Source organism: Chaetodon auriga, chromosome 15 (assembly GCF_051107435.1).
Source record: "Chaetodon auriga isolate fChaAug3 chromosome 15, fChaAug3.hap1, whole genome shotgun sequence".
Taxonomy (NCBI): domain Eukaryota; kingdom Metazoa; phylum Chordata; class Actinopteri; order Chaetodontiformes; family Chaetodontidae; genus Chaetodon; species Chaetodon auriga.
In genome coordinates, this window is record NC_135088.1 from 5978223 (window position 1) to 6000262 (window position 22040).

The following is a 22040-nucleotide window of genomic DNA, read 5'->3' on the forward strand; positions in this document are numbered from 1 at the left end:
TGAGGAAGCAGCTCTGAAAGGTTCAATTTGGGAAACGATAAAATGCTAAAATAGTTCAGATTAAACCAATAAGATGTGACATCTTAACTGGTGAGCTTTACAAGGTGCTGGTAGGCAGATTTTGTTGGCATTGAGCAGAGGCTAGCTGTTTCCCTCTGTTTCCAGTCTTTGTGCTAAGCTAAGCTAAGCTAACCAGCTAACTGTAGCGTCATATGTTCTGGACAGACATGACAGTGGAACCAATCTTCTCATCTAAATCTCAACAAGACCGTAAATAAACGTGTTTCCCTCACGTGGGTCTGTGTAGCACTGATGATGTAGGGTGACGTCACTAAAACTGACCAATGAATGAATCAGCTGTCTGTCCGCATGGCTTCCTGTTTACAGCTTGTTTAAAAGTCATTGAGAGCAGAACTGAAAGGCAGCACAGGATCGTTTTTTAGGCGTGAGATTGGCCTGATGTTATTAATAATTAACTGTTTGTGGTGTTTTAAACATGTGACTGTATGTCTGCTGATGTTAATGTTTAAAATGTAGCTTCACGCTCCTTTAAGCTCCTTTAAACATCACCTTCTCAAGTAGAGGACGTCTGAAATCACATTTTCTTTAAGCTCTGATGATTCATATCGTCCTTTATGGACTTCATTTCTGTTATCGCGCTGACTAACTGACCTCATCTCTCCTGTCAGGCTTTGAAGGACAGTAAGGAAGTGGAAGTGATCGACATGAAGATCCGTCGGAAGGTGGACCCGGAGAAGTGGCCTCTGCCGGGCCTGACCATGCCCAACCAAACCCACACCGACTTCTCTCAGCTCATCAACTGCCCCGAGTTCGTCCCAAGACAGCTGACCGAGGAGCCCAGAGGTGAGCTTTTCTCCGCTCTGCTGTGGTCAAATCAAGTCTAAATCATTTGTTTTTTGCCCGCTGACAATCGTGAGAAACCTAAATCTGTGCTACGAGTAGTCATATAAAATGTGTCTGCAGGGTCTCCCACAGGCGCCACAGCGATGAAGCAGAAGACCAGGACTGAATCAGACTCCTCCAACCTCAAGACGATGCCCAAGGGTCTCTCCGCCAGCCTCCCCGACCTGGACTCTGAGTCCTGGATCGAGGTCAAGAAGAGGCCCAGACCCTCCCCGGCCAGACCAAAGGTCAGCGCAGAGAAGGTGACGTTCAGGACATTCAGTCATTTTACATGAACCATGATTTGCTGTAAATGCAGGAAAAATGCCCAAAAACTATTTACTAAATCAATTCTTTACCCGTTTCTGCTGTAACTGGACGATTAATGGATTAAAAAAAGAATTGATGAATCGATTATGAAAACCATTTTCAAACCAGAAATCATGCTGGAAAGTAGCCATTAGGTAATCATCTTAACTTTTCATTTCTGTGTCCATCCTTTCATTCACCTCCTCCCCCTCCTCCCCCTCCTTCCCCTCCTCCTCCTCCTCCTCCTCCTCCTCCTCCTCCTCCTCCTCCTGCTGCGTGATCGGTGTTGGTTGACTGATGAAGGCTCCGACGTTGCAGCAGCAGAAGGAAAAGGACGAGTCGATTCGCTCCCCGGTGTCCCAGCTGGGCCTCTCGCCCTCCCCTGCTACCTCAGGACTCAAGGTGAGGAAGATGATGTGTTTCTCAGTTTTTATTCTTTAAGAACAAAACAGTCAACATCAAACAATCAGTTAATCGATTAACCTTCTAATAACTGATTTCTCAGGAGGGAGCGGAGCAGGACGAACCGGAGGAGCTCGACTTCATGTTCGACGAGGAGATGGAGCAGATGGACGGGAGACGCAACACCTTCACCGACTGGTCGGACGAGGAGACGGACGGCGAGATCGACGACCACGACGTCAACAAGATCTTGATCGTGACGCAGACGCCGCCCTACCTGAGGAAGCACCCGGGGGGCGACCGCACGGGACACCACACGTCGCGCGCCAAGCTGTCCAGCGAGCTGGTCAAGGTGATCAACGACGGGCTCTTCTACTACGAGCAGGACCTGTGGGACGACACGTACGAGCCCGAGTACGCCACCATCAAGGTGAGCTCGTTTGTCACGTCTGACTGTTGAAGACGATAAAGGTGAGGGTGTCCTGTTTGATTGGACCGTCTCTGCTGAGTGTGATTGGCTGAGAGATCGCAGGTAAACATCTGCAGAAGACGAAGTGAAAGAAGTGAAAGATGAATTCTGGGTTTTTCTTTGCTGCTTCAGTGCAGCGTGATGAGCAGCTGTCATGGCTGCCACTTTGGTCACAGTAATAAATAAATGTGAAACGCAGGTCGTTTGGCCGCTCGTGCAGCTTCTGTTTGAAATCTTAAATAAGAAATCATCAACGCTTTCACTTCCTAAAGGTTTTGTAACCCTGACAGGACAGGATGAGTTTTTATTCTCGTGTCACACCTTTAACATCCCACATGGGATAACATGACACCCAGTTCGTTAAATTCATTTTATTTTCTACCTCGTTAAACTCTGATCACTGACAGCAGATCCTGTTTTAACGTCCTGTTTCCAAACCACATCTAAACACACACAGTCCTCAGTGTTAAGGACTTGACCAGAAGGTCTGCGAGAGGAGCGTTGGAGGGTCAAATAAAACCCCCCGCGGCGCTCCAGAACTCCAGGCTGCCTCTTCTGACAGCTTCCACGTTGCGTCATTGTCATATTGGAGGCGTTTCTGCCCAAAACCAGGCGGCGGGTGGGTGTATTCCCCTTCAGTTGGAGCTGTTTCTGGACGTGGAACCCCGACACAGAACGGATGGTTTGTTTTGTTTTGCTGCCCATTGAAGCATTGTTGAGCTCACTGTGGGACCTTCACGTGCTCGCCCGCCAGCACGCGTCCAGCTGCGTGTGGAACAGAGGACGCTTGTTTATAAATACACCCCCGCACCCGAGGCCCGGGCCTGAGGGGTCGAGCCGACGGGCTGCAGGGGGAGACAAAGATGGACGCTCGACGATCCGAGGACACTCGGTGGAATGAAGGGGCGAGTGTGAGTCGCACATGATGCTCTCGGTGGAGCGGTCGGACGCTCGGGGACTCGTGCTTGTTGTGGGTTCGCAGTCAGATTTGAAACTGAGCCGCTGCTGTCGTAGTCAGGAGGCGTCCACACGTGGAAAACTCAGGGTTTAGCGTCAGTAAGAGACGTCAGCATGAGGGTGAAAAGGGTGTTTTTGGCTGCCATGTTTTGCTGCTACATCTCAATCTCCAGATTAATGCAGATAAGGTCTGTGGATGAATCAGGCGTTTCCTTAATGTTCCGGCGTTTTCTTCCTGTACGGCGTTCAATTATGTTCCTTTTTGTCAGTGAAATTCTGTAAAATGAGTCTTTATTTGAGTCTTTAAAAGCCAACAAACTCATTTTATCCTCAAAAGTATTTTTTATCATTTAGCTTAAATAAAACGATCGTCTTTTCCTGCCAGAGTTGTCGCCACATTAACGCCTTTTTTTTCTCCTTTTTGCAGCAAGAGGTGGAGAACTTCAAGAAGGTCCACCTGATCAGCCGCGAGCAGTTCGACTGCCTGACCCCTGAACCCCCTGTCGACCCCAACCAGGAAGTCCCTCCAGGCCCCCCTCGACCCCAGCAGAGTAAGAACAGGAAAACACACAGAGACACATCAGAGAGACTCCTCTGATCTAAGAAAACGCTGCACAGAATAACGTATTTTTTCTGACTTCTCTCTAATCTTTGCTAGTTTAAGTGCAGCCATCCTCATAATGATGCATAAGAGACAGAATGTAAAGCCACAGAATCATAGTAATAAAATGAAGAATGCGTAAACTGAAGTAAAAATACATCAACAGTGCATAAACGCGAGGCATGAGCGTCTCTCTCGTGTCCCCAGTCCCCACAGACGCTTTGGCGAACAAACTCTTCGGTGCCCCCGAGCCCTCCTCGATAGCTCGCTCGCTCCCCACTACCGTGCCTGACTCGCCCAACTACCGCAGTGCCCGGACGCCCCGCACGCCTCGCACGCCTCACCGGAAGGACCAGACCATGACGCCGCGCTTCTACCCCGTGGTGAAGGAAAGCCGGCCCGTCGACGCCAAGGTAAGATGGCCGCCGTTTGAGGGTGACACCGGGCTTGTTTTGGGGGGAACGTATCAATACCTGCTTTGTTTGTCGTTATTTGCCGCCATTTAAATTTTCCGCGTGACGCCGCAGACGCCCAGGAAGAGGAAGACCCGACACAGCTCAAACCCTCCCATGGAGTGTCACGTCGGCTGGGTGATGGACTCCAGAGAGCATCGCTCCCGCACTGCGTCCGTCAGGTGAGGCTGAAACTGAAGCACTACAAGATGTTTAGTTTCGTATTCAGGAAATATTCATGTTCAAAACTTTCTAACTTTATCTCAGTAGATTTAATCTTTAAGTACAGACAGAACTGTTTGATTTCTCCTTTTTCTTGGTGGAAAATCTGTTTTGTGTGTAACGTCTCGTCCACCTCCTCCTCTCTCCCTCTCAGCTCTAACGCCAGCCCGTCAGAGGGCACCCCTGTCCTGGGTAACGTTGGCTGCACGCCTCAGTCCCTCCCCAAGTTCCAGCACCCATCGCACGAGCTGCTCAAGGAGAACGGCTTCACGCAACACGTTTACCACAAGTACCGCCGGCGCTGCCTAAACGGTACGCACCGTCTTCTTCTTCTTCTTCTTCTTCTTCTTCTTCTTCTTCTTCTTCTGCTTTAGCGTTTTCTGTCGTCAAACATCAGGAAATACTGCAGAACCCTCCGTTCACGTCTCTTCTCTTGACCAATCACAGAGCGAAAGCGGCTGGGAATCGGCCAATCACAGGAGATGAACACACTCTTCCGCTTCTGGTCATTTTTCCTGCGAGATCACTTCAACAGGAAGATGTACGAGGAGTTCAGGCAGCTGGTGGTCGAGGACGGAAAAGAAGGATACAGGTACGAGGCCCGAGCGGCGACGGGGGGACGCTTTTATTCTCCACTGTTCACTTCTCTGACAGCCTTCCTCAATGTGTGCGTGTGTGTGTGTGTGTGTGCTGCAGGTACGGGTTGGAGTGCCTGTTCAGATACTACAGCTACGGTCTCGAGAGGAAGTTCAGGCCGGACATCTTCAAGGACTTCCAGGAGGAGACCATGAAAGACTACGAGGCTGGTGAGAGATCCTCAAACACACTTTACGAGCAGACCGGAGGAGACGAGCTGGAGCGGCCGTGAAAACAAACGCCGTCTCAGCAGGGAGGCGCCACTTTGAGACTAACTCTCATTTTTCTGCTTCCTGACCTCAGGCCAGCTTTACGGACTGGAGAAGTTCTGGGCCTTCCTCAAATACTCCAAAGCCAAGAACTTGGAGATCGACCCCAAGCTGCAGGAGTACCTGAGCAAGTTTAAACGTCTGGAGGATTTCAGAATTGATGTAAGTATTTGGAATAACTCAAACACCCAAAGAGCAACTACATCCACACGAATACGATTTCTATTAAAACGCAGAACTTTTGCTGCTCTGGTAATTTAGAGCCCCTGAAACTGAGACTTTTGGAAATGCTGCTGACCCCAGGACTGACCTTTACTTCCTGATTGGGTCTTATTAGTCATGACATGTCCTCCCCTGTATGTGCCTCTAATCTCCACCTCTGCTTTCAGCCGCCTATGGAGGAAGGAGGCCGCAGAAGACACTCGTCCAGCGGGGACGGTCGCCGCCGGCACCCCTCTCTGCCCTCCAGCCGGCCCCACAGCCAGGCAGGCTCGGGCCCCAGCCCCGCCCCCGCCACCCAGGGCCCCGCAGCCAAGGATGATGCCAAACCCACCAGCCAGAAAGCCCCCGCCCTGGCCGCCGACCCCGCACCAGATGCCAAGACACTGAAGTAACTCCACAAACGCGCCGGCCAACACGGATCAACTCAACCACGTCTGCAAGCCGCTGGTTCTCTCTGCGCCACAGGAGGGGGGAGGGGGGGGGGGGGCGTCCAGCTCTTCATTCAAGCATGGCAATAATTTTTTTTTTCCCCTACGACGACCTTTGTTTGAGAAATAAGACAAATAATCAATATGGTTTTTGATTAGTTTAAAGTTTTTGAAAAAACAAAAAAAGACCTTTTTTTTTGTCTTAATGAGGCAAGAAATGGACGAAGTGTCAAACACTTTTTCTTTCACGTCATTGGCTGTCCACGCGGTGGACGGCTGTGACGAGTTACTCTCCTGGAGTTTTTTTTTTAACACGTTTCATGTTGACCCCCCTCGCTGTCGCTGGGACCCCTCTTTGATCGTCACTGTCCTGCTGGCTGAAAAGACATTCGATTCCTCACCCGGATCTCAGATTCATGATTATTATTTCTTCGGCATGTGGTGAGATTGGAGACTTGGAAATAGTTTGAACAACACTGAGCATCTCGAGGAGGCCGCGCTGCTCCTACATCCGACCGGACCAAAGTGGTTTGAACCGAGCGACTGACGTTTTTCCATCCGCCGAGCCCCCAGTGCTCTCTGTGGAGGGGCTGAAAATTCAGAATATTTGATTTGCTTCACGGCTGGACATTGAGGGGAAACTACGAAAGAACCAAAAGCGAAAAAAATAGAGGAAAAAAAAGACTTGTACCGATCCCTCAGTGTGGACACGATCATTGAAAGTTGCCTTATTTTAATGGTTTTACTGCTTCTAACTTGTGCCCGCCACCTTATTGTCGATTGTACAGCATTGAAATCACCCATATATCCGGTCACCATTTCCAGCAGAGGCCACCAGGTGGTGCTCTGTTCTCCGCCTCCCCCCCTCCTCACTCCCCTCTGTCGCCTTTTCTGAACTGTCTTCCAAGTGTCACTCAGTCTGTTACAAGTCCTGTAAATCCTTCCCTGTGTTTGCAAGTCGTGGCTTTTTGTGCTGAAACACCCGGTGGAAGTTTGTCCCCCTCCGCCCCCCCTTCCTAAAAAAAAAATATAGATAAAAAACACTTCAGTGGGGTGGAGGCTCGGGAAGGGACCACCTCCCTTTGCGCCTCCACCGTCAGATGAGCTGCATCCATCCGTTCATCCATCCGTTCGACATCCATCCATCGATAGTGACGATCAGGACTGGAATCATCGATCCGGATTACTTGAAGAAGCGATGGTTCAGAGGAGGGCCGTCGTGCTCTGTCGCAGGTGCTCTGGGTGGAGACGCTCACGAGGCCCAGACGTTTGGCCCCCGACTTCACCGCTAAACCGAAGTCCGCTCGGGGGGGCCTCGGGCGCTCGCCACCTCTTCCTGTTTTCGCGCACACACGTACACACACGAGCTACAGGCACGAACCCTGACGCAGGTACAGATGTAGCAGCACTAGCAAGCTGAATACACACACACACACACGCACACACACACACACACACAGCTCGACGTCTTGCCTCGCTGTGGAGGAACGCTGAAGACGGGATTGTTCGCTGACACTCAGTCGCCACACCTCCTGCGTGGATCGTCTTCATCCAGCTCGAGTGCTGATGATATCAAACAGACGAGCGATCCCCTTCTTCCTCCGCTAACGGAAATGTGAATTAGACAGAAGAGACATGATCACAGCTCCCTGCTACGTGTTTTGTTTATAGGACAGATGATATATTTGCCTTACATGTGTATGTACTCTAACTTTTTTTTTTTTTTTTTTTTTTTTAAATGGTCTCATGATTATCTTTTAATGCTTTTTAATTTCATTTTTGCGGTGTGTCAGCGTTGTTGTTGCGATGGAGGCGGGTGGAGGTTTGTGTCGGGCTGTTGAAACATCTGTGGATTTCAGAAACGGGAACACGATTCACAACACAAAAGGGAAAGTTGACATCAGGGCGTCAACGGATATTTAGTGCAAAACAAAAGAAATCTGTTCAGCTTTTAGTATTTCATGTTGAAATCTCAGTTCATTTGCTCTTTTGTTCTTTCAGTGAGGATGTTTTTGCCAAGATGGCAGAGCAGCATTTGTTAACACGACTCCAACTAGTTCAATGTCTGAAAAACGCTTAAAAACGATTTGATTTTGAGGTTCAAATTGAACAATAAGTTCCTAAAGTTCTGGAAAATAAAAGCTTGAGTCTTACTACATGTTTTTGCTTTGCGAGTCAAAGAGCCAGATGAGTCTGAGGAAGCCTGACATTTTTTTGGATGAAGCCGTTTTGGACTCTTTTCTTTTTAAAGCCCTTTTCCGTCATTATCCTTCAGCCTTTCGGTTGATGTTCCAGCAGATTGGGCTTTCACATTGTGAGCGTTTCTGTTCTTCACTTTCTTCCTCGAAGTCCACAATTGTTGGAAAATGCAAAGCAAAGCTGTACTTTTTCTCCACCCCCCCCACCCCCAGTTTGTTGGTTTATCTTCAGGGAGATTTGGATCAGTTTCAGAGGCAAACAGTTGATGCATCAAAGTGTTTACTGGAGGTTTAAAGAATGAGAGCTGGAGAATATTGAGACAAGAGAAACTCACGCATTTCCCAAAACCAGCGAAGCCTTTGAACGGGTGGGCTGGTGTGTGTGGCTGAAGACATGGCGGCTGCCGCTAGGGGGCGTTCTTCCTGGGACAGTCACGTGATCCCTCCCTCTAATGTGATCATCACCTGTCACCGGACATTTGGGGGTTTTCAGGTGTTTTGGGAGTTTTCAGCCTTCTCTATCCGCATAGAACTGCTGCTAGCTGTCCAAACAAACTACAGGGGGCGCCGCGCCCTCCGCTCGTCAGTTTTACACGGACTTGGCCAGCTGGCCGGACACTGGACAGATGAGTGATGGACGTGGAAACGGAGGGAGGAGCAGAAAACGAGAAAAGAAAAAGCGAGAAAGAGCCCAGGTGGGGTTTGTGATGTCGCTCAGAGGATTATCGCTGGTTATGATGTCTGGAGACTGAAAAAAAAGGACAAAATTCCATAAAGCCATATGAATAAGATATAACTGTATATGAACCATTAAAATAGTTCATTACATTACAATATCCTAGGCTTGTCATGAGGAAAAAAAGAAGAAAACAAGGAAAAAAGGAACAAAAAAAATATATAAAATGGAAAAATGTAAAATACTTGAATGAGATCTTGTATTATAACATTTAATATTCATAATATCTGCTTTGTAGGCTGATGTGATTCGCTATTAGTGTTATTTGTAATTTGTAGTAATTATGCTTTTCCTTAATAAAGAAAAAAAACACAAAACGGACAAAAAAACCTCAAACGCCGACTCGTGTGTGATCATTTGTGTCGTGTGAGAGGATGAATGAACGAAACTTCCCAGCATGCAGCAGGACAAATGAAACTGTACACATTTTTTCTTATAATGTTTTAATATTAAACCGTCCAGTTGAAACATTAACATGGTGTCAACCCCAGTAGGAAATCAGTCTCTCAGCGTTCAGTTCTTACTATACAACCGTGACCGAGGCCTCCGGGAATACAAACATTTAACATTCAAGGACGTCTGAGCGCCACGGAAAGTGCAAATGTATCTTCTGTCTGAGCAGTGAATGCAGCACAAGAGTCTGGACTGGTGAGTTTGAAGTGCTGTTACTAAACATTAGTCAAAATACAAAATGTGTTTGTAAGAATTACCACAATAACTCGAGATAAAACAGACTCATCTGACAGATTGAAGGAAAGTCAGCATATGTCATTTAGTGATGTTCATTTTCGACAAATTTATGCAAACTGGGAGATGATCAACATCACCACCATGAAATTTAAGGTACAAGGAAACAATCTCTTCACACTGAAATGAATTGAAAATAATTTGTTCTCTCGAATGCAGCATGAAACACGTCCATGTGTCAGCTGCTTCACAGCGAGTATAACTGGAGTTTCCTAAAAGTTTTTTTTGAATAAGAACTGCCGTGTGCTTCAGTACAAGTGAAAATGTAATCTGGATTATTGCCAGCAAACAGCCCTAAAACACAAGGATGATGGGTAGAGGCTCATGTTTGTGAAGCTGAGAAAAACTGCGTTCAGTGAAGGCAACCAGGCTGAGGGCTGAATGTGGCTCCTTCACCTGATTATTTTGATTTGCTTCTAATTTTAAATACAATCCTAGAAATTAAAGTCATGAAATTATGAAGGCAAAACGATGGAAATTTTAAAAAACGTAAAGAAATATTCACAGCAAGTCAAACTTTTGAGTATCGTCTCATAAGTTTGACTCTGTAGCTCATAAATTAGCTTCAGTATTAATGTGTTTATCATGGTTACCTTTACACTTTGATAGGAAAATAAGCCTGACTGCTCCCCTACATCCATGAGCCAAATTAAGAGCTACGATAACATCCTTCCCAGGTCACAGGAAGATGATACAGTGGGAGGAAACAGGTTAAAAATAATCACAGCGCCAGGCGACTCCACATCCACAGTGAGCGCAGAGGTCGAGCCTTAAAAAAACGCATGTCTGATAAAGTGCAACATTCCTACAAAGCTGCTTACTGGAGAGTGCGGGGAGACTTTCACAGTCTGAAACTGATCAACAGGTTTACTGGATTAAAAGAATCAAAGTGTTTTAGTCACTCGAGATCGATCGGGATCCCAAACGTGGCGAGGCGCGGGCCTGAGGTTAAAGGTCAGAGGTCGCGGGTCATCACTGGCCCTTCTTGGGTGTGTCGGGGATGCTCTCGTTCAGAGGGGTGAGGCTGGTGAGCAGGGTGTGGCGCTCGTACTGCTTGGTCTGCCTGAATTTGCTGTCGGTGCTGTGGAGCCGATCCAGCACGCCGAGGACCCCGAAACACTGGTTGAACCTGGAACCACGAAGGATGTGTGAGTGCAGCTGATCCAGTCATCCACAAACAAGAATCTGACTCACAAGGAAAATATTTAAGAAACTCGGATTTCACAGAAATAACCTTCAAACAGCAATAGAGTACCCTTAAAGTGTAAATACTCACATAGTACACCAAATGTGTATTAATCCGCAGCTGGAAATAGTCCCAAACAAACATACTATTTCCTGTTGTTTCAGTAACATTTGCTAAATTCTACAGTGCTCAGCTGTCTCAGGACATAATTTAACATGTAAAAAAATCAAAGTACACACATTCATGAGCTGTTTTTACAGCTTTTCAGCAGAGACTGAGAGCCACTGATGGAGAGGTGTAAAAAAGTGTTGAGAGACAGACTAACACATTGTTGGTTTGGGTGTTTCAGTGGGATTTGTTGGCAATGACAAATATTTAGAATATCAAATTAAAAGGAGCAGATAAAACAGTTTTTCATCAATTTTATGTCCTGATGTGTTTCGTGTTGAAAGACGATGCTGATCACCACAGTTTACCGTAAACAAGGTCCTTCTCAGATCATCAAATTGAAGAAAGTTTAAAGAAAAATGCAGAGAAAATGTCTCTCTAAGTAAAAAAAATGGAATTGCTGATGCTTTTACCCCATTTTCATCAAGTTTTCTATCATTCAACACTGACAAATCCCTCAATTTTTAACAATAAACGAAGCTAGCATTAGTGCCTCACAGTTGTATTCCTACGCCAAGCAGCCAAGTCATCAGTTGAGGTCACAGTGACCTTTGACCTTTGACCACCAAAATCTAATCAGTTCGTCCTGGAATCGAAGTGAACATTTGTGCCAAATTTGAAGAAATCGGTGGATATGTGAACTCACTTGAGGTGGTGGAAGTCGTGGAACTCGGGGGAGGGCAGGAAGGGGAGGTGGTATCCACAGTGGGAGATGGTGGTGCTGACCAGAGCCAGGCAGTACCACAGCGAGGTGGTGGTCAGGTGGGAGCCCAGGATCACCGGCCCGATGGCCACCGGCAGCATGTTGGAGATCTACCAGAGGAAAGAAGGCAAAGAGGAAGAACGGCGTGAGTTTTTAGGATCAGGATCAGGCTGTTCTGAGAACAGGCTGAGAAAACGAAACAGAGGGTGGAGGGGATCATTCACCACGTGCTCCAGAGGATGAGCGTAGATGCAGACGATGCCGATGGGAGCGGTCCACTCGTGGTGCTGTTTGTGGAAATGCTTGTAGAGGCTGGGATGGTGGAACAGCCTGAGAGAAAAGACGATGAACAGTCACCATCCAGCTTATCTACAGCCACGCCAGCGTGTTTTCAGGCACAGCGGCGCTTTAGCTGAACGCTAACGTCCGCGTGCTAATGTGCTGATGTTTATTTTCACTTAATACTTTCACACTTGTTTGACATGTTTTATTTAGACTTTTTATTCTGATTTCTTTGATCTTATTCACATTTTATTGTCTCGGCCTTTATCATTTATCTGCTTTGTCTGGTTTTATTTTGTAAAGCACTTTGTCAAAACTGCTATATAAATAATGTTTATTGTTATTATTATTCATGATTTATTACTGTCGGTATTTATTTTCTGAACCTGATTTAAAAAATACAGAATGTAGCAACACAGTAAAAAGTCATTTTATTTACATTTACACTTTTCACTCTTACCACTAGGTGGCAGTAATATGTAACATTCAGTGTTCAGGCGGCAACTGAATCTCAAATGAGGAAGTGCTAACTGTCTATTGGGTGGTTGACTTCTCTGAATTTACCTCCACTTTGCACCGACTGTTCAGGCCCTTTTAACATGCTGGAACGTGTTAACAGCAGAACTCACGATCTCACCTGTGGGAATAGTAAAACATAATTTCCTCCAGGATGGTGAAGGCAGCCAGCTCGAGCAGGGCCCGGTGGAAGGTGGGCAGTTCAGGGCCACAGGGGTTCCCCCTCATGCTCATCAGGTAGTAAGCTGCCACCACCATGGGCCCAGAGATGAACACATGGTTGAAGAGGACAACCTTGAGCGCGTGACGAAGCTTAGCTGGATCCACCTGTAGGACGAGGAGCCAGAGAGACGCACGTATTTAATTTACATATGACTGTCAGAGAAGACTCGACACTGGACCTCAACAAGCAGCAGCTTCTCACCTTCATTAAAGTGCAAAAGATAAGAAATGTCTCCAGTTTCTGCTGCAGACAACTTGACTTTTTACTGTTAAACTTTGGACCCTAATTATAAACACAAGGACACATCATGATGAACTTTCGCGTTAGTGTGAGAATATATGTGTCTGAAGTGCACTTAAACGAACTCTTGCACAGTTCCAGTGATGTTTTGTAATTACACGTGTTTACCAAAGTACAAACACAACAACCGGGGGAGAAGACAGGCGTGCTCACAGCGGACATGTTGACTCGCCATAGCAGCAAGAATACAGGTGTTGCTAATGACTTTAACAATGGCTCCGTTTTATGACAGCGAGCCAACATGCACAACACCAGACACCCTGCCTGCAAGTAACTGAAGCTGTCGGGCAGATGAGGTAAAAAGTACAACGAGATGTAGTGAAATTGCAAACACACACGACGTGGGCAGTGTGTCACTCCGTGTTTGGTTGGTTTATACCAGCAGAAACTAGTGCAGCTGCATTGCTCGATGCACTGCACAGCCACTGCTGCCTGAGCTGCACTGTTGCCACACAGCAGCATGTCCCGACTTTGTTTATGAGCACAGACAGTCTCGCTCACAGACCTTCAGTATCTCGGCTGACAGGACACGCGTGACGACTCAGCTCCTTGTAGGCGATATAAAGTCAATAAAGACATAAACAAGTTACGTCATCCCATAAAGCTGATAAACCCACAGATGTAATGTACAAACAGGCCTCATCACTGACTGTATATTCAGAGGAAACGCGCTTCGCCTGAACGTGACGTCCGTTAGCTGCAGGTTACGTGGATTATAGATATAAAAGCAACCTGAAAGACATTTCTTCCATCAGTGAACACGAGCTTCCCGTGTTCTGGTTCTAATCTCCGAGCGGAAATAATTTATCTTCCAGCCCTGGTTATCGCTGATGTCAGTCTTTATCTCCCCAGTGTCCATCAACGATCTGTTAATCAAACACAGCGAGAGGACTTTGTTCAGACGGACAGGTGGACACGTCAGTCCAGCAACGCCGAGGGTCATGTGTGTGTGTTCATGTGTTCACTCATGTAAACACGGCAAAACGTTCAGATTTTCATTTATTAAAATAAGAACAGCTCGATCTTCATTTTTTACCCAGTACAGTAGTTTTCATGCACGTGTATATATTTTTAAAATGTTTTTTCTTATCGACTTCATGTCAGATTACTGTAAACTGTGTGTTTGTGACATGTGGATTACTGCTGCAACAGGGGATCAATAAAATACTCGTATCTATCATCTATCAAGCTGCTTCGACTTCGCATTCATGCAGGATTCCTCAAAACCTGTAATATGACTGTTAAGGTAAAAAGTGACACAGGACATAAATTGAAATAAACAGGAAAATAAATCAATATATAATATACTGATATTTTTTCATTGAATTATTACATTTTATTTTCAATTTTTCATGCTGTTTTATTGATCTATTGAGTCACTTTTATAGATCATGATGGTATCGTAATGTCCGTGATGCCATTAATACCGTGTGGTCCAATAATGTCTAAAAGCTTATTCTCTATCAAATGACCGATATTCTATTAGTTTATTTATCCATTAATCGATGCTATGTTTCACACGGAGGCTTAGGGGCTGACAAAGTGAGGAGACTTAGATTAGATGTGCAGCAACAGATAAGAAAGAAATAACTGAAAAGCTGGAGGAGACGCTGAGACAGTTCCAACTCTGGACATACCGGGTTGTTCTTGTCCACCTGGATGCGGTAGCGAGTGATGAAGGAGGGTTTACCGGTGGTGTCCACCAACAGCAGCAGAGCATTCGCCAGCCAGAACACCAGCGTAGGGACCAACATCGTCCCTGTGGAGAAGGACGAGGCCACGGTCAGAGAGGGACACAGCGCCTCAGACGAGCCCGAACATTTTCCACAAATCCTGACGAACCAAAGCTTCGGCTGAAATCAGTCTGCTGTCTTAAACGCTGCAGGGAACTTGCTGATGTTCTGAGTTCACTGTTTTATTTTCCAGCTGACGGAAAGATCAGGATGGATTTTATTTTTGAAACATCTGGAGGATCTAACATTATTCCAGATATCAACAGGATTACACCGTGTGCTTCATTGATTTACCTGAAAACATAACACATAACAACTGGAGGAAACGCCTTACCTGCAGCACAGTAACGTTCTACACAGTATCTGATGTCTGCATCGTAAAAATGAGTCGACACCAGAGGTCATGACTCGATGTGCCGCGCAAACGTGGAACCAACTGAGGTATATTCTGAAAACAAAGTCCTATCTGTGAATCAGAGGGGACGAAGCCGTGCGTGTAATCTAATCTAAAACTACGTTTCAAAATATTTCTGTGAAAAGTAGGTTAGAGAGCGACACCGATGCACAAGGCCCCTGCGAACGAGTGTTTCACAAGAATACAAAGTGTGTGCTGATAACAGGCAGGCCAGTCAAGCTGCTGCGACATGTTCGTCTACGGGACAGTTTGTTGTTCCTTACCCAAGTAGAACAAAGCAGTTTCATGGCCTTCAAACGCCACGTGCAGCTTCATCCACAAGTTCTGCCAGAAATCTCCTGAAGCTCCCCAGAATCTCTGAAGATGCCTGCAGGAGGAATCGTGTTCAATGTCAAGTTCACAGGAGTGTTTTCTTACATGGATGAGAAGGATTATCATTGTCAGGTATGTTTCTTTCTGGAGAACTCAGTCCAGGCTTCATGTCCACTCTCTCACAGACTCTCAGGCTTTGATTGCCAACAGGCCTAAGAACCACCTGATGATGCCCGCTGACAGTCCGGAAACGCTGAAGGAACCATCAACAAGAACCTAGAAATCGTACTGAACACCCCAGCAATTACACAGCAACATCCAAACAAATAAACACCCAGAATAATAGAAACAAAAACCTAGCGACACCTTAGATATGTACATGAACAGGTCTTGACCCGTCACGCCCGTCCCGTCTTATATAATGTCACATCAAGCCACATCACACCCGTCCTGCGATGTCTTGTTACCTCGTTTACATTCACGCTAATATTCCACGATTAATCCAAATTTTACATTTACAACCCTGATTCCAAACAAGGTTGGACACTGCGTAAAACGTAAAGAAAAACCGAATGCCGTCATTTGCAAACCGACGATTTTACAAAGTGTTCCTGAGCTCATGCAGTAACATCCTTCATTCAATCATGTGTTCATGAAGTGGTGAACCTCACTTCATCCTCGCTTGTGAACAACTGAGCCTTTCCAGGATGCCTCTTTCATACCCAATCATGATACTATCACCTGTTACCAATGAACCTGTTTACCTGTAAAATGATCCAAACAGGTGTTTTTGGAGCAACTTGTGTTTAAACGTGTTGCTGCATCAAATTCAGAATAAGCATGTACAAAAATCAATGAAACTGATGAAGGAAAACATTAAATATATCATCTATGTGCTGTTTTCAGTCGGGTTTATGTCAAAGAGGATGAGCAGTTGATCCCAAACTGCTGGAGTGTGTTGGGCTGTAGACAGGTTCAGCTCAGCTTGGCTTGTTGTACTGTAATACTGTAATTTGTAACCAAACCCTACCATGTCAGCGAGTTGCCGAAAGCAGCCAGGAAAAAGATTCCAGATCCGATGACAAACGCAGCTTTCTTCACAGAGTCCCACAGTCCTCCAGAGGCCTCCTGCACAGAGAAAAAGCAGCAACTGTGTGTGAACAAGCTCCCCGTTACTCTGATGATACTGTGCGATCTCATGATGTTGAGCCACATCAGTGTTTCCCACAGAAATGTCTTCTGGTGCAGAGACGTCTCTAAAACAACAACGAGACTGAACCCAGGAGAGAGGACGACAGCGCCGTGGCGTCTTCCGTCTTGCCAACTGTGGGTGAAACGCTGATCTACACAAAGAACACTTTGAATGGCTTATGTTTTTATAAAGGAGGGGCATTTAGCACCAGGGGGCTGCAGAGGGATAACACATCACAATGGAAGAGTGATTTTATCTGTCACATGTTTGCTTCCATTATAACTTAAATAATACACTTGTTTAACTATAAAGATACACGTGAGGAGCAAGATGCATGGAAATGATGAGGTTTATGTACAGCAGAGGGAGAATAAATGTGCAAATTTCCTGCAGATATGTGCAAGAAGTGCTTTTTGTCTACATCTATGAAAAGTGACTGCAGACAAAGACAGGGAATGAGTCTCAGGTTTCCAAAGTGCTGCTTCTTTAAATGAAACGTGAAGAAAATGATGCATTTATGGTGCAGATTTTGTTCAGAGATGAATTTAATCTTCTGCTGCAGATGATCCAGATACAAGCATTTCTTTTATCTTGAACACGACGCATGTAACACGGCGCATTTAGTAAAAGTCTGTTGCCGGCCACGCTGAGAGAAAACTGGATCAGTTCACTCAGCGGGAATTAAGTCCAGGGATTGATGTCACATTCGGCAGACCTTTGAAAATGCCAGCTTTTACCCCGGCTGCCCCTTGGCCCAGCCACGATGGCAACAGTGGGAACAATGTTCCACAAATGTCCTGCTGCTCTCAGCGCTCAGCTGTCTGCTCAGTTTATAGAGCCGCAGACACATCCAGGCAATTAAACAATCACATCTTGCAGATACAAATACATTGATGCATCACTTTTAATATCATTTCGCTATCAGCAGCATTTAATTTAGCACTGTTATTACCTCCAATCTAATCTCTGTGAAATTAAGTCATAGCAACGACGGCCACCTGACCAAAGCACTCCTTAACGTTTCTCATGATCATGTGCATAATGTGATCTATTATTTGAAATCCTCTTTGCTCCCTGCAGGCTCCACTAATCTGTGCACGGGGGAAAAAATGTCACTCGTCAGGTCAAGCCTGTCCCAAAGAACAACATGACAAACAGGAGAGATCTCATGGAGCCACCAGTGAAAACAAAAGCACTCAGGTGGAGACTTTATTGGTTCGACAAGTCACGTCAGATCAGAGTCGTGTGTTACAGGCGTTATATAAGCAAACAGCCAGAGAAATTTGACAGGATTGAAAAGATTGTTTCAAGGCATAATCGCTGATTTTGATGTTTGTTATCAAGCATCACTTCAAGTTTATCTCTGTAACAAACGAGGCTGAAGGACTAAGGAGCCACGGCAGGAAACAAGTCCTCTCCTTTCAAATGCTGAGGTAAAAACTGCAGTGATGCATATCAGTAAAGACAAAAGGCTGCGACGTTTCACATTTTCTCTGATGGCAACATGAGAAAAAAGTGATGGTCAGAACGTTACCAGGCACGAAAAACTATCATCCACCTGATCTTGCAGACAAACGACACAGAAACATAGATCTTCATCTAAATGTGACTGTTTTCCAAATTTGTGCCTCCAGAATAATTTTAAATTTCATCATTTTCACGCCCAAAAAACATGCAGAGCTCATGTGTTTCCTGGAGGACTTCAAGCCTCTGAAGCTGCGATTTAAAGGGATCTTCAGGCCCTGAAACTAACCAATGAGATTTCTCTGAGGATTTGTGGCTCCTTAAAGCAGCAGGTGTCGGGGTTCATTGCAGGTGGAGGCATCTTCAGCATAAATACATATGACTGTAAAATATACATTAGCTAGCAGCGGTCAGGAAGAAGTTAAGGGACGCCACAAAGGTTAACGGACTGGGACAAACTTTCTTTCCATTTTTCAGACTAAAAAGAGAGAGAGGAGCAGATCAAAGCAGGCACCAAAGAAAACAAAATACATGATAAATCGTTTCAAAGGGTTTTTCCTGTGCTGATCATCCATCTGCACCGTTTAATTACAGTAATAGCAGAGCGCTCGGACGTAAAGGTGTCGTGTTCTTACCTGTCTGCTGCTGCTTGTTGTGGCAGCTCCCCTCGTGCCTGTAAGCACAATAATAATAATAATATAATACACTGAGAGCAGTTTATTTTTATTTTCCAAGTAGAAACTGAGCATATTCATAACTTTAGTAGATATTTAACCACATCATCTACTGTGACTTGAATTGAATTCCAGGAAAATAAATGCAAAGATCCTCTAAAGTGACACTTAAATGGATGATTTGGGAAGCAAATGTGAAATCTGTCCGCTCCCAGAACGACCCAGAGTAGAAGATTTAAGATGCTCTGCTGTTTATTTTTACAGGAAGGTGACTGAATCCCAGCTGGCTTTTCAAAATAAAAGTTTCATCTTTTAAAAAGTTTGAGAAAAAAACATTTTGTGTGTGCGTGTGTGTTGTTAATCACACACACAATTGCTAACACACATTTTTTCCCATGAAGAACACCTTCATATCGAACACAGTGCAGTAATAAAACTCATACACTGAACCTTAAAGGCAATTCTACCTTAAAAATGTGAATTAATTTAACATTCTCAGCATCTCAGACTGCTTTTTTATCTTTCCGTGGTACAATAATCATCTGAGTGCTGTGTAGTCTGGTGCAAAATTTACAGCTGGAGGATTACACTGCAGGGTAATCCTATTACAATCCATCCTTCTTACAGTGGGCACTTTTTCAGTTAAATTCTTGGGGATAACGGCCTGCCCTACATCACTCTGTGTGGTTCAGCATGAAATGGAGACAGAAAAGAACAACAATCGTCCAGAGGAAGGCTGCAAGTGTGACACCCAAATTATACTAACGCGCTCCTCCACTGAAAAACATGTTTTCCTGCTGTTTCTTTACTTTGATGTTTGCACAGGATGATGTGTGAGTTTGACCCTATAAGTCTTTCCTCATCTGCTGAACTTCCTCTGCGATCACCTTAAATCTGAGCTGAAGACGTTTAGAAGATGATTTTGTGTAGAGCTGCACCAAATAATCCATCAACTCTCAACTATCAGATTAATGGCAGACTGGTTTGATAATCAATTTTTCGGTTTGAGTAAAATTCTCTGATTCCTGCTTCTTATATGTGTAAACTGAACATCTTTGGGCATTTTCACCATTTTCTGACACCTGTAGACCAAACACCTAATCAATTGATCATGAAAGTACGACAGATAAGATAAAACTGTATTGATCCCGGGCAGAACAGAAACAAGAATAATTATAGAGAGTAATGACTGGAAAATAACCTGATTTTGCAACATCACAACTAGTTTTGAGGCCAACTGTGGTCCAGTGTGCAACTTACAAAAAATAAAAAATAAATAAGAGTGATGTGCAAACTTCAAAGTTCAGAAATTCAAAACTCTGCTGATTTTTGTTGATGTCAGTAGAGTATAAGATTATTTATTATTGCTGCTGGTTAGATTAAGATCAGAGTCTGGTCTCTAACTTCAAAATCATTTACATTTGGCATTTAATCATCTGAGGATAGTCAAATGATCCATAGGCCTGGTCTAAAAAATAACTGTAAGCAGACACATTTATGCCACATATATAGAAATATTACAGAGAACTGATGCTTTACTGAAAGAAAACAAAGCGGTAAGTTGTTTATATGCTGATTATAAACCGCACATAAAGGCAGTGTACGTCTGGTTTTGGATCATAGCGACAGCCACGCAGTTTGAAACACAGCCGGCCTCCCTCGGCATGTTCTCGGTCAGATAAACCTCTGTCTTACCGCTGACTCTTGTCTCCGCCGTCATGTCTCTCCGGGTTCTCGTCTGCGTCGCTTCTGTCGCTTTCCAGCGTGCATCCAAACGAGCCGTGTATTTACAACAGCAAGCGACTTCTGATTGGTTAATTCGTGGTCAGCTGACTCCAGCCGTACCCGGAAGTAGCGGCGATTGTTTTCTGATGTGAGGATGTGTTTTTTTCCCCCCACCAACATGCAAAACATGTATTCAGGTGAAAGTTGAGGCTCAACTTAAATGATATCGTATTATGTATGATTAGTATTACAATATCGAGAGTTTATTCTCAGAAAACAAAACAATATCTTAATGTATTTAAGTACAAATTTGAGGTAGGCGTACTAAACTATTTTCTTTATCCTACAATATACTTTTTACTGCACAACATTTATTTGACATTTTTAGTTGTTACCAGACAAGGCATCACATTTTATAAATTCACCACATGTTTTGTCTGTAAAATATACCAAACTACAGTATAACATATCAAATAGGGTAAATTTGTAAAATGCTAATTACACGTGAATGCATCAGTAACAATCTAATAAAACAATAAATGTTTTATTATCATTTTTCAGCAGTGTGAGTCCTTCAACTTTCATACTTTAAGTAGTTTTGCTGATAATACTTATGTACTACATGACTTTAACTTGTAGAGGAGTGTATTCAAAGTGTGGTATTGCTACTTTCATTTAAGTAAAGGATCTGAATACTTCTTCCACCCCTGGTATTACAGTACTTTTATCAACATCTATCAATCTTACCTAGAGCTGGAACTACTGTTCAGTTAGTTGATAAGTTGATTGACTGAGAGCTACTCTTCAACTATTCTGATAATCAATTAATCCCTATAAAATACAAGATTTTATAGTACAAAACAAGCCATTTACAGGATGTCACCTTGCCCTAAAGGAAACTGTGACAGGCATTTTCCACTATTTTTTGAAGGTATACACCAAATTATTAATTAAGTAATTAATAATGATTCATAATTAATAATTATCGTTAGTTGCAGCCCCAATCTTCCTCTCTGCCGTTCTTATAGCATATATTGGACATTTGTTGAGTATAAATGGTATATAATTTTTAGCTCAGTCAATCTGTTGTTTATTATCTGTCAATTGTATATTATCATTTTTGTCTTATTTCTAATGGAAATGTTTTTAATTGATATTTTTGTCTCTCGTGGTTTATTGTTTTCATTTTTTTTTTTTATTAGTCATGTTACTCTGCTACTCTTCACTGTCACTATTTGTGTCTCGCTGTCAATGGGGCGCTCGTGCAGAACTTGCTCTTAGTGAGTTTCCCTGTATAAATAAAGATTTCAGTGGATCGATGCTGTCAGACAGTGTGGGAAAAGATCATTTTTCCAACCTTAAAGAAACGTCTGGGTCTATGGCCTCAAAAAAGCCCTAAAAAGACAAATAATTCCCTTAAACAGCTACACAAAGTAGTTTTAATAAACATCTGTTGGGGACTATTTTCAGCAGCGGATTAATACACATGTGGCTCTCTAGTGAATATTAAAACAGCAGGAGGTGTATGCAGGACTGACCCAGAATAAACTGCAGTGTGTGTTTATGATAATGAAGGAACACGTCATCCAGTCAGGC

At 44.3% G+C, this 22040-nt stretch overlaps 2 protein-coding genes across 4 annotated transcripts in view; one reads left to right on the forward strand and one right to left on the reverse strand.

The window, feature by feature from the left end:
- The window catches only part of larp1 (La ribonucleoprotein 1, translational regulator), a 44591-nt gene extending 35451 nt beyond the window's left edge, over positions 1-9140 (forward strand). For 2 of the 3 annotated variants that reach the window (XM_076750542.1, XM_076750544.1), the window contains 12 exons: positions 690-864; positions 985-1166; positions 1516-1614; positions 1718-2044; positions 3468-3591; positions 3849-4054; positions 4169-4275; positions 4470-4627; positions 4763-4907; positions 5012-5121; positions 5255-5382; positions 5610-9140. In XM_076750542.1, the coding sequence (XP_076606657.1) occupies positions 690-864; positions 985-1166; positions 1516-1614; positions 1718-2044; positions 3468-3591; positions 3849-4054; positions 4169-4275; positions 4470-4627; positions 4763-4907; positions 5012-5121; positions 5255-5382; positions 5610-5834 (1986 nt within the window). In that variant the 3' untranslated portion in view covers positions 5835-9140. The remainder of the gene's footprint in view (positions 1-689; positions 865-984; positions 1167-1515; positions 1615-1717; positions 2045-3467; positions 3592-3848; positions 4055-4168; positions 4276-4469; positions 4628-4762; positions 4908-5011; positions 5122-5254; positions 5383-5609) is intronic. The other variant, XM_076750543.1, reaches the window with a different exon arrangement.
- A 99-nt stretch (positions 9141-9239) lies between these two features.
- faxdc2 (fatty acid hydroxylase domain containing 2) lies at positions 9240-20505 on the reverse strand. Its single transcript, XM_076749716.1, has 9 exons — positions 20415-20505; positions 18681-18718; positions 16420-16517; positions 15341-15444; positions 14567-14688; positions 12528-12733; positions 11833-11938; positions 11552-11718; positions 9240-10680 (listed from the first exon to the last, which is right to left on the reverse strand). Exons 1-9 carry the CDS (start codon positions 20437-20439, stop codon positions 10524-10526), a joined length of 1023 nt encoding a protein of 340 aa, XP_076605831.1. The 5' UTR covers positions 20440-20505; the 3' UTR covers positions 9240-10523.
- Positions 20506-22040: the final 1535 nt, after the last annotated feature.

Bases quoted from the DNA above. Each gene is read 5' to 3' on its own strand.
- faxdc2 (XM_076749716.1), bottom strand. From the start codon at position 20,439: ATGACGGCGGAGACAAGAGTCAGCG. The intron at 16,518-18,680 runs GTAAGAACACGA...TTCTCTGTGCAG, and splicing joins CAACAAGCAGCAGCAGACAG to GAGGCCTCTGGAGGACTGTG. The intron at 11,719-11,832 runs GTGAATGATCCC...TTCCTCTGGTAG, and splicing joins CTCATCCTCTGGAGCACGTG to ATCTCCAACATGCTGCCGGT.